The sequence below is a fragment of the Pogonomyrmex barbatus genome, unplaced genomic scaffold (genome assembly GCF_055798465.1).
Source record: "Pogonomyrmex barbatus isolate J1 unplaced genomic scaffold, ASM5579846v1 scaffold3, whole genome shotgun sequence".
NCBI lineage: Eukaryota > Metazoa > Arthropoda > Insecta > Hymenoptera > Formicidae > Pogonomyrmex > Pogonomyrmex barbatus.
In genome coordinates this window covers 13145311-13160178 of record NW_028297127.1, presented here as the reverse complement: position 1 = coordinate 13160178, position 14868 = coordinate 13145311, and the positions used below count along the sequence as shown (strand labels likewise).

Genomic DNA, 14868 nt, shown 5'->3' with positions numbered 1-14868 from the left:
GGAGGGGGAGGGGGAGGGGAAACTGCGTAGTCAACTTTGAAAGATTGGATCTTTCACCGGAGTGTGTGCGAAGATAAAGTGTGAAGAGGTATAATTAATTCTTAGTGATGACTGCCAAAAGATACTGCGTATCCTTGCCGTTTGCTAAAGACCGCTAAAAATCGTTAAAATATGCGTGAAAATCGCAGTCTTGAAACAGTTTCAGGCTAATTCTGTTTAATTTTTACTAATGGCATTATTTCGGGAGTCGAAATTTACATTGTAGCGAGATTTTGAATGTAAGCAAGAAATTCAAATATGTAAACCACGTCATCCGGGAATCTTCGAATTGGAGAGCTCGAAAACTTTTGGCGAACTTTCGTCATTCGTTCGGAGCTCGTGTAATACGGTACGGACAAACAATACGACGATTTTGTGCTTTTATTAGAGAAAAAAATGGAACTTTGCGGTTTTAATGATGAGATGAGTCGAGATTCTACGTTTGAGATTCCCGAGACCTTTCCGCGGAAAATGAGTCGTGATGTCTAGATATTTGCAGTGGAACAGTATTCGCGGCATTTCCCACGCCAACAATATAATAATGCCAAGGAATGACTAGCGAATGCGATTACAATGAAATAGCGAGAATGCCTTGACGGGCTCGGTTCGACTACCAATTCCGCCTCTTCTAACCTCGTTCGATCATCAGCAAAATTCCGATTCGTATCTCAACGTACATATTATAAAAAGAAAGATATATACGTATATATGAAATTTTCATATCAGGATTGATGTTGGTATAATGCGGTCCCCGTGTATATATATATATATATATATATATATATATATATATATAAATATATATGTATACATGTCCATATATGTATATATTACACAATTAAGTCTATTGTGTACGCGCACGTGCGAGAGAGATCAATAATTCTGATATTGTTCGATTCGTCTATTGAACTTCACTTTGCCGTTGATATCTTATGAACCATAATCGTTCTACTGTCAATCAATTTCCTGGAGATCCCGTTAGCGACGTTGACATTGATCAAATGGTATCAAGAAAAGATTCTTGCAAATCTACTTAATATTAATCGTGAAATAACATAACGTGTTCTGCACGTTAATGAGAATGAGCTCTTTTGAATTACCAAAGGGAGATGTTCTTTTTCAAAAAAAAAACATATATCTATTTTTAATTAAAACAATAATGTAACTAAATAGTTGGAAAACAAACACGTAACAAACTTTTTATAATAAACTGATAAGATTGAAATTAATTTCAGATACGATTTTAAATGAAAACATAATATATAATTGTAAGTATTATTTTGCTAAAAAAATATTAAAGGTTAAATGTCAAATTTGATATTTAATTTGAGTAGATTCAATTTTACAGAACTAAATAACTCGTGTTAGATAACGTCCAATTATATGTCTAATGATTCAAATCGAAGATATATAGATATATCTTCTCTCAGAGCAACTGCATATTTGAAGGTAAGCTAAATACTATTCTATTCAGTACAACAAAGCTATAACCGTGCCGACCGTTGACTGTGCATACATTCTTGTATGCACAATATGAATAACAATAGCATCGTTTCTTCCACTAGCAATGTAAGCGGAATATTACAATATTACGATAAACGCTTTTCATATATCATGAATGGAAGCGAAAGTAAATGGAAAATGGTAGAATTGATTGAGTATTTAATCAACTTATCCTTATTTTTTCGTCGAGTATTTAGAGAAATAAACGTCAAATTCAGAAAGACTGGAAAGAAAACGAAATATTGTTTATTATTGATGAAAAATGAAAATGTAGATATCTGCAGTGCAAGCCGACCGATATTTTTTATTTGCCGTTGTTATCCTCCGACATGTTATTTTCCTTTTTCCGTACGAACGATTAACGTTTACTGAAATTTGAGATTGATATCCTTTCTCGAATAAGCTTCCCGGTCTCTTTGGCAGCTGGCCCTTTTCGTTAATCGATCCTTCAATATAGTACGACGTAAATGGGTTTCGGGTTCAAAAACAGAGAAAACGACGAAGGCTTTCAGGAGTGTATTAAATTTCTTAGTCGCGAGTCTGTATTTTAATATCTTATACCGTTCTTCTTTATCGCGGCGGCAAAGTTTGTGAAAAATCTTTATATATATATATATATATAATCCTGCAGAATATTATTCTTTTTTCCGGATAAATATTATTATTTTACGTATTTTTAAGATATAATTGAATTTCATGTATTAAAGAATGAGTAATAAATATTAATACAATTTATTGATATTCATTAAATAGTAAATTGGTAGAAATGTAGCGTTTAAATTTTAATGGCAATTTCATTTTGTGTGCAGTGGAAATCTTGAAATAGCAGAGTATTATCAAAGTTCTGCCTCTTTTTAATTCGCTCTTCCTCTTTTATTATTCATGCTGCACTGTTCACTTTGCTTAATAATTTTTTATACGCACAAATATTAATACAAGACGTGTCGGGAATGTACCTATCTTTACACTTTCCTTACCTTTTATTTGCATCGTTTAATTTATGTATGCTAATTTATATTCTAAACCTTTCTTATTTTTCTTTGAAGTTCGATATAATTTTATCGGAAAATCAATATGACATTTTCTGCTTTTTAAAGGCTAGAGAGACATCAATATGACGTTTTGTGCACTCTAGAGACTTTCGATCTTTCTTTCTTATCTATTTCCAATTTAGCAGTTCTATTTCGTATAATGTATGTATATCGAAACATATCATAAATCCATTCACATGTAGAATCAATAATACACGTTGCTGCGATATCTCTAAAATGAAAATAATGATATCATATCAAATAATGATATCATGATATGATATCATTTTTTATCAATTATTATGTGTTTTTTGTACGTATTTTTATTTTTTTTTTCTAAAATTATTTTATATTCCATTTATTATTCCATTTTAATGAAATATTCCGGAATCACACATACTCTTTCTCTCTCTCTCTCTCTCTCTCTCTCTCTCTCTCTCTCTCTCTCTTTTCATTTTTATTGCATTTTCAAAAATGTTTCAGTTTCACGACAAGCTTTCACAGTGAGAACAATTAAAACTTTCCATTTTCATATAATTCAAATCAATCTATCAAAAAATATTTCAATACGTAAGGATTGTAACATTTGAACAATAATGCACGTAAAATAAAAAGATAAATTAAAGAGAAATTGAGAATAAAATATTATTTATGCAAAATAATATTCGAATATTAAAAATAAATATCATAAAAAAAATGATAACATTTAATATAATAAAGCCAAACGAAATTTCTAACACCGAAATAAGATCGGAAAGCGTAAAATCGAATAAAACTTTCTAAAGTTGCTTTCTAAAGATGCTTCGGAGCAAGACAAGACGACGAGGCTCGTGTGTATGCATCACGAGACAATGCGTCGACGCATTTGGGAAGAAATTTCGGAAGAAATTCGGGATGCTCACCCAACGGTCACGTCGAAGATGTTACTGCCGACGGAACTCGACACGGCCATGTCGCCGTATCCTTTTCGCGCCACGATGACGCTTGTGATGAGGTCCGGTATGCTGGTACCAGCTGCGAGGAAGGTCAGGCCCATCACTTCCGGCGGTATCGCCACGGTGTCGCCGGCGATATTTGCCCACCAGACCATCAGGTACGAGTACGCCGCGATCCAGAAGATCGAGCCGATGAACGTTATCGGGAAGAACTTCTTTCCTGAAATTAAGTACGCGAACGCGCGGCATTAGTTATATACATTCCCTACGGACCTTACGGTGATTACATTAATCGTCGAAGGGAACGAGGTCGACGTCGGAAATGACTTTACATGGCAATTTTTCCCATGGGAAACGTATCGAGACGATAAGATAGCGCGAGACGTTCTTACGCTCGGAATTATGCAGTCAGCCACGTGGCGCCAGCGTTCTCTACTCGCATCACTCGGTTGTAGTCTCCATTAACGGGAGTAGTTTAAGTATGTTAAATGTGTTTGGTCGATTACCATTCTGATATCCTCGAAATGTTGGCTACGCGATAGAAATTTGAAAGACAGAATCGTTTTGGATAGAAGAATAGATGAAAATATGTAGTGCACATTTTGGTGAAAAGATATTGGGAATTAAATTAATTTAATATGTTTACACATTATTTAATATGTAATGTGTGTGTGTGTGTGTGTGTGTGTGTGTGTGTGTGTGTGTGTGTGTGTGTGTGTGTTTTTTAAATGGAATTAAAATCATAAATATGCTATTAAATATTAACTAGTTTAATAATTTAACAATGGTGTAATTTTGTAGTCAATAATAAGTTGTTAATACCTATTACCGATTATTTAAAGCATATGATATATTTTTTAAATAAGAGATTTTTAATAAATTGCATCTTTTCTTGTCAAATATAATGGAAGTCAAGTTCTCAGCCAATAAAAACCATTAGTTTGCAAACTTTAATACCATATTTACATGCTTTAATGTTACAATGACGAAGATGAAGTTCGAGATATCTAATCCGTCTTGTAATCTAATCCTAATGATCGAATTTCAAGAGTTTAATTTGAGAATGACGGGAGAATTTCTTCTTTGAATGATTCTGAAAGATAACGTGATATATAACGTATAGACAATTGTTCGCCCTAAATAACAAATCTGTTTGGCAAACGTTCTTAAAATTGATTTCTTTTTGTAATTAAGATTACGATAATTTCTATAATGAAATAAGGAGATGCAAAATTTTCTCTATTAAATTATTTTTTCACATTAATATTATAATCTGGATAAATAGAGGTGTGTAATGAAAAAGCTGTGTGATAAGTAATTTACTTGATTTAAGTAAGATTAATTATGGTCGTTTTAATTATTAAAGGAAAGAGTAACACTATGAAGATAAATTTTAATTTTGATACATAAAAGTGATTTTATTCTCTCTTTAAATCTTGACGGAAATTACTTATTAATATATAATATTGATATGTAAGTAAATATTGATATGTAAGTAACATTAATTTCACGTACAATACTTTCACAAAAATTACCAAAGAAACATCAGAGAAATTTGTCAATGCCTGTGAAAAAAAAAATTTATACGCCAGATATTCTGCACAACTAATTGATAGACGAGTAAATTGATTCGATCTCGTGGTGATCTTTGATTGGCTTATGTGCTTCATGGTGCGCACAATCCCATAATAATTGATTGCGGTAACGTTCATATTAATAGATCGGTAATCAAAGACCGATATTGCTGAAATTCAAAGGACATATCGGAATTTTAGCTGACAATAGAGTCAGTACCGCGCGCGTACGTACCGGCTATCTGCGCGTTCGTACGTGTGCAACAATCAGTCCCCAATGCGAAATTAGCGTGTCAATGTCATCTTTCGTCGTATTGTGCAATATCGCGATAGAAATGCATTAATAGGCTGAGATAATGTAGGAGAGACGCGTGATAAATGGTGGTTTGAATAACAGCAGCAGTCGCTTGCGCCGCTCACGTTGGTCTTAACATTTATTATTAAATCAATATGCGGCCTAATCCGATATAGATTCGTTCATTCTCTCTCTCTCTCTCTCTCTCTCTCTCTCTCTCTCTCTCTCTCTCTCTCTCTCCCCCCGCTAGATGACCGAATTGTGCCATCGTAACGTCTTTCGCGAACAATCCGCTCTCGAGGCTCTCATGAAGCGAGATCTCGAGAAAAGTTTTATCTTCCTTTTTGCGCCACGCTGATCTTCCAACAGAATGCTGTTATACGTCGGATGATGATAAGAAAGTGTAAGCCAAGTAAAACGCGAACTCATGCGGCAAGTTAAGTGTAAATGCCGTTTAATTAGTCTCTTGTGTTGATGAGGTGAGTTCCACCTCGACGAAATCGATGGCTCGGCGGAATCCCGAATTCCCGGAGTTTGGGCCAATATTACCACGGGATCGATACCGGGCGGGCAAAACATCGCGCGACGTTTGCGCTGATTGATAGGATTTAATCTGATCCCGACATTTTTGGCGAGTTAAAAAAAGAAATACGCGGTCAGCCACGGAGCTTTTTTTTTTCGGCCGTAATTAATCGGCGTATTCGAAACGCGCTTCTCTGCACTTCTTCCATCTATTCAGATTTTCGGAAAACGATAAGTCGCCGTTATTCATGCTTCTATCGGCAATTTTCGCTTTGCGAAAATAGTAGATGTATGTATGTATGTATGTATGTATGTATGTATGTATGTGTGTATGTACGTATACAATTAACGTGCAATCAATTGTGAGATGTAATATCGGGTGGTGTAGGTATCGCGTGAGATTCTCGAATCTCGTCGATTTTCATTCCTTAAGTGGGATGAAGATCGGATAATTATCGCGGCTCGCAATTTATTGCAGCCGTGCGCGAGTAAGGAAGATACACGTGAATTCCTCTTTATTATCAACGAATTATTACAATGAAATTGGAGTAGAAATTATCTTGATATATTACCTGCGTCTTAATATCATCACTGTTTTATCAGTAAAGAATAGAAACAAAAAACACGAGGCGGTATAAAAATGAAAAGCAGAGTAGAAGACATTAAGCCGTTGCTGCAAGTTCATAGACGTATTTAACGATTAAAAACGCTTTTGATAGATTAAATTCTCCGTCCCTGAAGACTTTTATGTATATATATATATATACATTTGTTTCATAAATATCTATAATTGACTTTTCAAGGAGAAAGGAGTTTAGGTCTCGCAATAGATGCAAGATATGTAAATGAAACTGCTTAATTGCTCTTGCGCTTAACAAAGGTCTTGCTTTTGTCTTTGCTCCAGTTTTCATTTGCCTCTATTCAAGACCGATTATCCGTCAGTGTGGAGAAACCTAATATTACTATCCCAACAGTCAACAGTGAGAACATTGAAAGAGAAGGCCATCGGATGAAGTATTAGTGTTGATGCAAATATTCGGCCGCCTACTATCCATCAAACGGCTGACAAAAATTCAGTTCTATCTGATTTTCGCAAAGCCTATTATATTGATCTTTATTGATCTATATTTAACTTCGTAAAATTAAAGATACTTATAGTAAGTGTAATTTTCTTAATATTTTGTACATATAATATATAACATTAGAAATGTTCGTTATAAATGAAAAATGATGTATTATTATCTGTTTGAATTTATATAAGCATAGAAAGATGATCATTGATTACCTCTAGGTGTTCTCGTATCTGGTAACGTCAACCAAAGTGGAAATAAGATTGGCGCGACTAAAATGTAAGTTAACCTTTTTCTTGGGCTGCTTGGCCAGCCCATGTCCAAGGCTTCTGGAGGTTCATCCTCTTCGCCCTGTGAACAAATATTTTGAAAAAATAAAATCTTCCTGAAATCGTATTTTTCATCAATTAATTTTAACCTGAGAGATTTGCAGATTAAAATTTAAAGTTTAAATGATGCTACTTAAAATGCAGCATTATTAACCCAAAAACGCGAATGAAATATCCCAAGTAGAAAATAAACCAGAAACTAGCCAATTATATCTGATTAGTTTCTGACCAGTTATCAATCAGAAAATGCTAGTCAGAATATTCCGAGTTTTACTGGTCAGAAACTGATTAGCATTTACTGATTAGTTTGACTAGTTTGGATAGTTTCTGGCTAGTTGCTAATCAGTTATTATCTAACAAAAATTTTCTGACCAGTTATTGGATAGTTATTGTCTTAAGTAAATTCAAAAGAATAAAAACTAACCAGTTTCTAGTGAATAATCAGTTTTTCTATTTTCTATATTTTTCTAATGAGGAATGTTACAAAGTTAGAAATCTTCTTTAAAACTACAAGTTGTTTGCAAATGGACAGAGTACATTTTCGTATTCCTTAACCTTAAGCGTAAACCACGAAACAATATTATGGTACTTAAATTTATTAAAATATTATTCCATCATTTTCAACACATACCGACATTCACGAACAAAACAAATCTAATTTCTTGTACACAAGAGTAATCCTCGTTTTGCTCGTAGCAGGGATTGACATTACATGACGGTGTTTACTAAAGAGAAAAGAATTATCACCCAAGTTAATGTGCGAGATTTATCCTAATGTACACCTACATAATCCGTATATCAAGAGGATAAATTTTATCACCGCAAGTAACTTATTACATTACAAAAGTTTAAGGGAATCAAATTAAGTTAAATTTCGGAAGCACATTCGTAATGTGAAATTTTCGAGGACACCGAAGGGATTGAAATCATCTCGCTCGACTGATACCTACGAAGACTATTAATCTCGAATCTCGTCACTTTGAAGTTAACGTTGTGAAGTTAACGAGGCTACTTGCTGAACCGAATCGTCGCTTTTCCGGGCATATCGCGTCGCTCGCGCAAATCCGCAAACTCCTGCGGAAAACCGTAGGGTTGGTGACTTTGCAGCGATTATCCGTGGGAAGCGCGCGAGGGGTTGCAACGCGCAGTGGACGGGGGTGGGATGCAGCATTGACCCAGATTCGCCGGTGCATTCAAAATGAAAAGGCTCTCTCTTCGCTCATTTAGGACAAAGCCGCCTGAGACTACTCGTCGCTCTGTCCACGCGCCACGATACCAGCCAGCCCCGGCTAATATTCTCGAGAGAACTCCGGATAGTCGAGTTCCGATTTATATTTCCGCAGAGTAGCTCTCCGAATTACAGCGGCGATTATATACTGCTCGGGGAAATTGTTTCGGTATTCTGACATCGCTCTTTGCGTCTTTGTAGCCGATTGCAACGGCGATCAAACGAGAGTTCTTTTATATCTCACAGCCATTGTTGCGAAAGCGTTTCTGACAAAAGTGTAATCTTTTTTTTACATGAAATTAAGCGTTAGGATACTTATCAATCTGAATTGGTAAGAAATCTTTTTTAATTAATTATATTATATTATATTAGCAAACAGTATTGTACATTCCATAATTCCTGCAAGCTTAGAAGAGAGAATTTTAATGTAAATATTTGATTCGTTATATTTAACGACATATTGACTGAGCTTTTAATTAAGGAAAATGAAACATGCTAATTAATTATTATAAAACTATTAGTAATAGACCGTTTTTTAAATTAAAAGAATTATTTGCAATTATTTGAAAGATGCATTTTTTGTAGGTCGTATATATTGCGTTTTTTAGGTAAAGACCAAAGTATTATGGTAAGCAATAAAAGTTAAAATAGAATTACATACTAAAAACTGCAATGGTATCGTTTTAAGCGAAAGCACAGGATATCGCGACTGATTCAATCAGATTTGCTTGAGTTGATCTTGGTCGAAGAATCGTAAAAGGCGAAGGGCGATGCCGGATAAGATTCGATAGGGAAAACGTGTTAAGCTTACATGTGATGCATTTTTTAAGCGAGTATCTCGTGCGGTAAACGTGATAAATGTTAATGTGACGATAAAAGCTCGAATGTTTAAAGAAAATGACACGACGCGAAGTATCGATTATAAACCTACAGCCGCGCACGCCATGGCAATTTGTTGCGATGACTACTGATGCGTTTATTTTATCGCCGTCCCAGAACAGCCCGTTTTAATTAGAACAACAATCAGTATTGTGTATTATTCTATATTATTAATCATATTTGGTAAAAATTTTTGACAAAAATTTAATTCTCGCATCGTGATCAAAAGTCGATATCTGATATTCATCTTTGTCTTAAATGGTATCACGGAGCGTTAAATAAAAATAAAAACTGGAACTTCCATGTTTTACATCCGTTATCAGGCCTGGTAATTCGCGACGCCACTTTCGCGGAGAATCCTTTAAAGGCTGCACGAGGCATCGAAGGCGAGATGGGCAGCGATAAAACGATTTGTCGAAGTTGGAGGTCGGCGCGAACGGGAAATGAGGAGCCTTCGAGTATATGCGTTTCTATCGCGACATGCCGTCGCGGGAAGAATTATTGAATATTTATCTCTGTCCGCGCCGGGATGGGTAGAGTTTTATGCGATACCATCTGCGACGAGCGGCGGGGAAGGAAGAGATAAGCGATATCGCTCTCGTTACGTTTTTATCCTTCTTATTGTATCGATTGCGCCAGTCGTTCCTTCGCCCGTCAGGGAAGGCGACAAGAAAATTTTCCACTGCGAGAATAACACGTCGGACAATGGATAAAGACTTATCGACCCTCAGCCTCCGTTTCTTCTTCTTCTTCTTCCGCTCGACGATAGTACCAACACCTACGCTGCGGATCGACGTACGGATCCGATTGAATTTCTTCACGGGGGATGCGCCGCGGCGTGTCGGACCTCACTTCATCCCCTTAGCGATGACACGCTCGATTTCGACACAAGCAAAATAACCTTGGATGAACTTTTAAAGTTCGATGCCGACGAATATCGAACGACGCTCTGATTTATGATCGCCAAGTTCGCCAGGGTTGCCGCACGGGTGAAAATTGCGGTTATCCTGATAAGACCTAATGGATGGAACACCGTACCGATTTATATTCGTGCGCATTAAGGCTGCGGGCGTAAAGTTAACTTTGATTATTCTGGGGTTCCTCTGCGGACCATTTATGAATACAATAGTCGGCCTAGCTAAAGAAGGCAAAATTGTTTTAAATTTTATCTCGACTTTAGTGACTTTAATCGAGAAACGGCATTATTTGGCGAGAAATGTGTAGATATTATGGCGTTAATTCTACGGAGATATATGAATATAAGTTTGAACAATAGTTCCAAACACGGGCTGTTTGATTTAGTTCTGATATGATTCCTCCATCGTATTCTCATGTTTCTTTAAATAATTTAAATGTCGAAACTTTTACCAGAATGAAATTGCATCATCTTGGTTTGATATTAATAATAATACAACAAGGAAAGAAAACCTAAAACATAAGTAGAGTAGAATGTTACATCCATATCGACGTTCGACGTGCAAGTTAAAAAGGATTACTTCGCGTGATTCGCAGTATTGTGGGAATTAAACTGCCTATTCTAATTCAAGATATCCAAGTCGTGATAGAAGCAAACATTTCACAATGAAAAGTAGAACGTTACGATATCGAACTAACGTGCCCTTTTGCAACGCGTGCTCCGAGGAACGCGACAGCCATCGCCAAAGTTATACTAATCCTAAAATTAGCCTATCGTACTAATTTATCGGGTTGAAAGGTTATTTTTCTCTTGAAATATTCTTGCCCGATCATCGGAAAATAGCGGGCGCTCGGACGAATCACGATAAATGTGACGACAGATACGCTATGAGCGAATTAAACGTTTTATCAAGAAAAGTGGAACGACAAATTCCAATCAGCGTGTTCTCGACCTCTTTGTTTTACGACGGCGCGCAGCACGCCGAAACTATTCCAATTTCTCGGATCGAGGCATGTCGTATAACGAATCGTAGATCCTTGTAACCCGCACACGATTCTTTCCTTCACTTGCAGAAACGAAGAAACTAGAGGATCATTTATATGGAGGCATTTCGATCGATTTTATTAAACAACATAAACGCGCTGTGGCGTCTGTAGAAATTTTCTACTTCATCTCGTCCATAAAATCGTAAAAGTATCATATTTCAGATCTCACGGAAACGATACGATACAAAAAGATCATGATACGAAAACGAACGTGACGGCAACTTGATAAACTTAATGCCGACGACAATGGCCAGATGACTCGATCGATGGATCCTGCGTGGTATTTCTTGTATTCGAACATTTACCGATTCGAGTCCAGGGTCGAGACCAGCAGCGATACCGCCGTTCGGAAGTTCCTGAATACCGGCGGTGGTGCCGGCAGTGGTCGTCGTAGTCGTGGTGGTGGTGGTGGTGCCTTGCGAGCCCTGCTGCAGCTGCAGAGTCGTCTCCTTCGAGGGTGCGCCGGAATAATGGGCGGCGGTCGACGTCGCGGCGCCGTTGTGCGGCCTGGTGGCATCCAGCAGCACCTTCAGCGACGCTATCGCGTGCAGCTGCGTCGCTTTCTCGTCCACCTTGCCTGAACAGCACCAGAAATGCAGGTTAATGAGAGCGGAGGCGCGATGTATTAGCTATTAAAGGTGCGATCATCTCGTAGTCGAATTTACAACAAAAATGCATGGCGTCTATTTCGCGAGTCTTGACTCTTTTTAGTAGGGTGAACTATAAGACAATAAAAAAGTCTATTTTATTATCAAGTATATAAATTTTCATTGAGAGACAAGCAAAAATTATTCGAGAAAGAATTCAATAGACAACAAAAATAAAAATAATATTGGCATCGGCATCGCAACTATTATATTATTGATAAATCGTAGATAGATATATAGATCATCTGTAATTAATGTATGTTAATTATAATGTTTATCTAAATATCTAAACTGTTTTGTTGAAACTGAGTGGGTTTGCTACTGTATGTACATTAACGCCACATTGTACATTGTATCGGAGCAGGTTCGTTGCGTTCGAACAAATTTCACTACGTTCGCAAATTCCGCGCTTCGCCGAGTTTCCGATTCCGGGACGATCCGGGAAATAGGAGAATGTCGTTCCCGCTCGATATCTTTTGTTCTTATTTTATGCCAGACGGAACGCGAGACATTTGTAAAACGTCGATCTGCGTGAGCCGCGTATCGAACTTCTTCTTTATTCGCATCGTCAATTTCTACAACGTTGGGGAATCTCGGCGTAAATCGGCGAGATTGAAAATGCAACTTCGAGATGATCGCAAGATACGTCAGAATCCGTCGCATGCAGCTACGTTTCTACCCTTTACCTAGTTCTACAAAACGCACAAAATACTGTCGCTTTTCTCCAAGATATATGTACTACAGGACTTACTTCTACAATCTCCAACCTTAAGAGAACAAACATTATTTATTAATTCACTTAGAAGTGAGTCTCTTTCTCGATCTAAAAGGTCTATTAGCAGCTTTGCGCGTCTTTCTCAAATTTTTATAAACGCTATTAATTGGTCATGTTTGTGGTTTGCAACACAAATAGAAATGTCTTTATCATGCAAATTAAAAAAAAAAAAAACAATAATATTAATTATTTTAGTCAGTAACATTTGACTAGATAAAACTTTGCAATCAGTGTATGCGTTTCATTACAATAATCAAAATATTAATTAATTTAAAAACGAAATATCTCATGCATATATAATGTATCTAATAAATACTGTTTATACTTCATCAATAATAAAAGATTATCGTGCAAAAAAAGAGAGTTTATTTTGTGTAATATTAAAAGCTGAATGTAACTTTTATCTCGTAAAGTATGAAAATTGATATTTTTCTTTAGAAATCACACACACACACACACACACACACACACACACACACACACACACACACACACACACACACACACACACACACACACACACACACACACACACACACACACATACACACACACATTTTGTATTCGAAATAAAAATTTAAAAATGTTAAATATTTAAAAGACAATGTAATATGTGTACTATCGAGTATAAAGTGTTTTTTTATCTTGTGAATATGTAAAATATGATTAATATGATTAATGATATATAATACGCGTATTATAATACTTGCTGCGTAGGTTTCTAATTTCACTTCTGAAGTGATGTGCAACAGATGCAGCAGAGCACAGAAATGCATTAGCGCTGCGCGAATAAAAGATTGAAAAGATATAGTATATTATATTGAAAAGGTATAATATATTAAGGGCAAAGATTAAAATTAAAAGAAAGAAGATGAAAAGATGCAAGGCACATGCATTCACTTTTATACGGAAAAGTGTAATTTTATCCTGGAAACAAGATTTTAATATTATTTCTTACATTTCTCAACATAATCGAGCCTTGTCAAAATTGGCCCGTATCTCCACTCGATGCAGATGATCATTGCCATAAATTTAGCATGCTCTAAATTAGCGGACATAAAATATAAATACATTAACAGGAACAGGACATTTGTGTACGTATAGATGATGCACGTCCGTTTCCGTTGTATAGAGTGTCCACAGTGCGCCGTGTGTACAGGTCATGCATAATTTAGGACGTACATGCTCTATAGATAGCTTTGGGGAGAGAATTCGAGAACTCGATGGTCTTGCCGCTAAAAGGGATCATCGTTATTTCAACAAGTAGTCGATCAATCGATATTATCTATTTCTCCGAGTGGGAAACCTTTCCGTGATCATAAGGCTCTTCCTTCATGTTCGTTGGTGACCTTCGTTAATAAACGAGAAAGGGAATTATCGCACGTGCGATTAAGAAATACTTAATTCAGCGAGATTTCAGCGATTTCGGTGAGAGGAAAATGATTTTGCAATGTGACGAATTAATTATTTATTTTACGGATAATCGAGGATATTTGATCGACCCGAAGATAATTAAATAATTAATGAAACTTTCGTGTAACGAAGGAAAAAGATTTTGTATTTTGTTGCATTCAATTTTGATCTGTTTTACATCGTGAGGAGGAAAAAAGATTTAAAAAAAATTGGGAAATATATAAAAAGAGAGAAATTATTAATTATTCAGTTTAAAAACACATTTCTCTCATAAACTTTGTACCTTTTTTAACCCTTCCTTACACGATAAGAATAATTAAAACAAATGATGATATGTGAAATTATTTTAAGCTTTTCAAGATTTCGTATCGTTGCATAATCGGAATGTATTAAGCAATCTCTCTCTCTCTCTCTCTCTCTCTCTCTCTCTCTCTCTCTCTCGCTCTCGCTCTCTTTCTTGTGCAAGTCACCATCAGATTGCACTCGTCACAAAGTATCGTGAAGTAACTAACAATCTGTTTTCACGAACCAGCTGTGAGGTGCTCCAAATATGTCGGTTACTCGCGTGAACTTTTAGCTGCTGCTCGGTAGAAGCTCGGTAGCAGGTCAGAATGGAAAGAAGACGAATCAAAAAAACGAATCGAGACTAAAACTTAACATTATACG

General features: G+C 36.2%; 1 protein-coding gene across 5 annotated transcripts in view; it reads right to left on the bottom strand.

Annotated features, from left to right (window-relative positions):
* The window catches only part of Nckx30C (solute carrier family 24 member Nckx30C), a 62731-nt gene that overhangs the window by 10843 nt on the left and 37020 nt on the right, over positions 1 to 14868 (bottom strand). For all 5 annotated transcript variants that reach the window (XM_089080201.1, XM_089080203.1, XM_089080202.1 and 2 more), the window contains 3 exons: positions 11673 to 11944; positions 7185 to 7320; positions 3476 to 3728 (listed from right to left, as the gene is read on the bottom strand). In XM_089080201.1, the coding sequence (XP_088936327.1) occupies positions 3476 to 3728; positions 7185 to 7320; positions 11673 to 11944 (661 nt within the window). The remainder of the gene's footprint in view (positions 1 to 3475; positions 3729 to 7184; positions 7321 to 11672; positions 11945 to 14868) is intronic.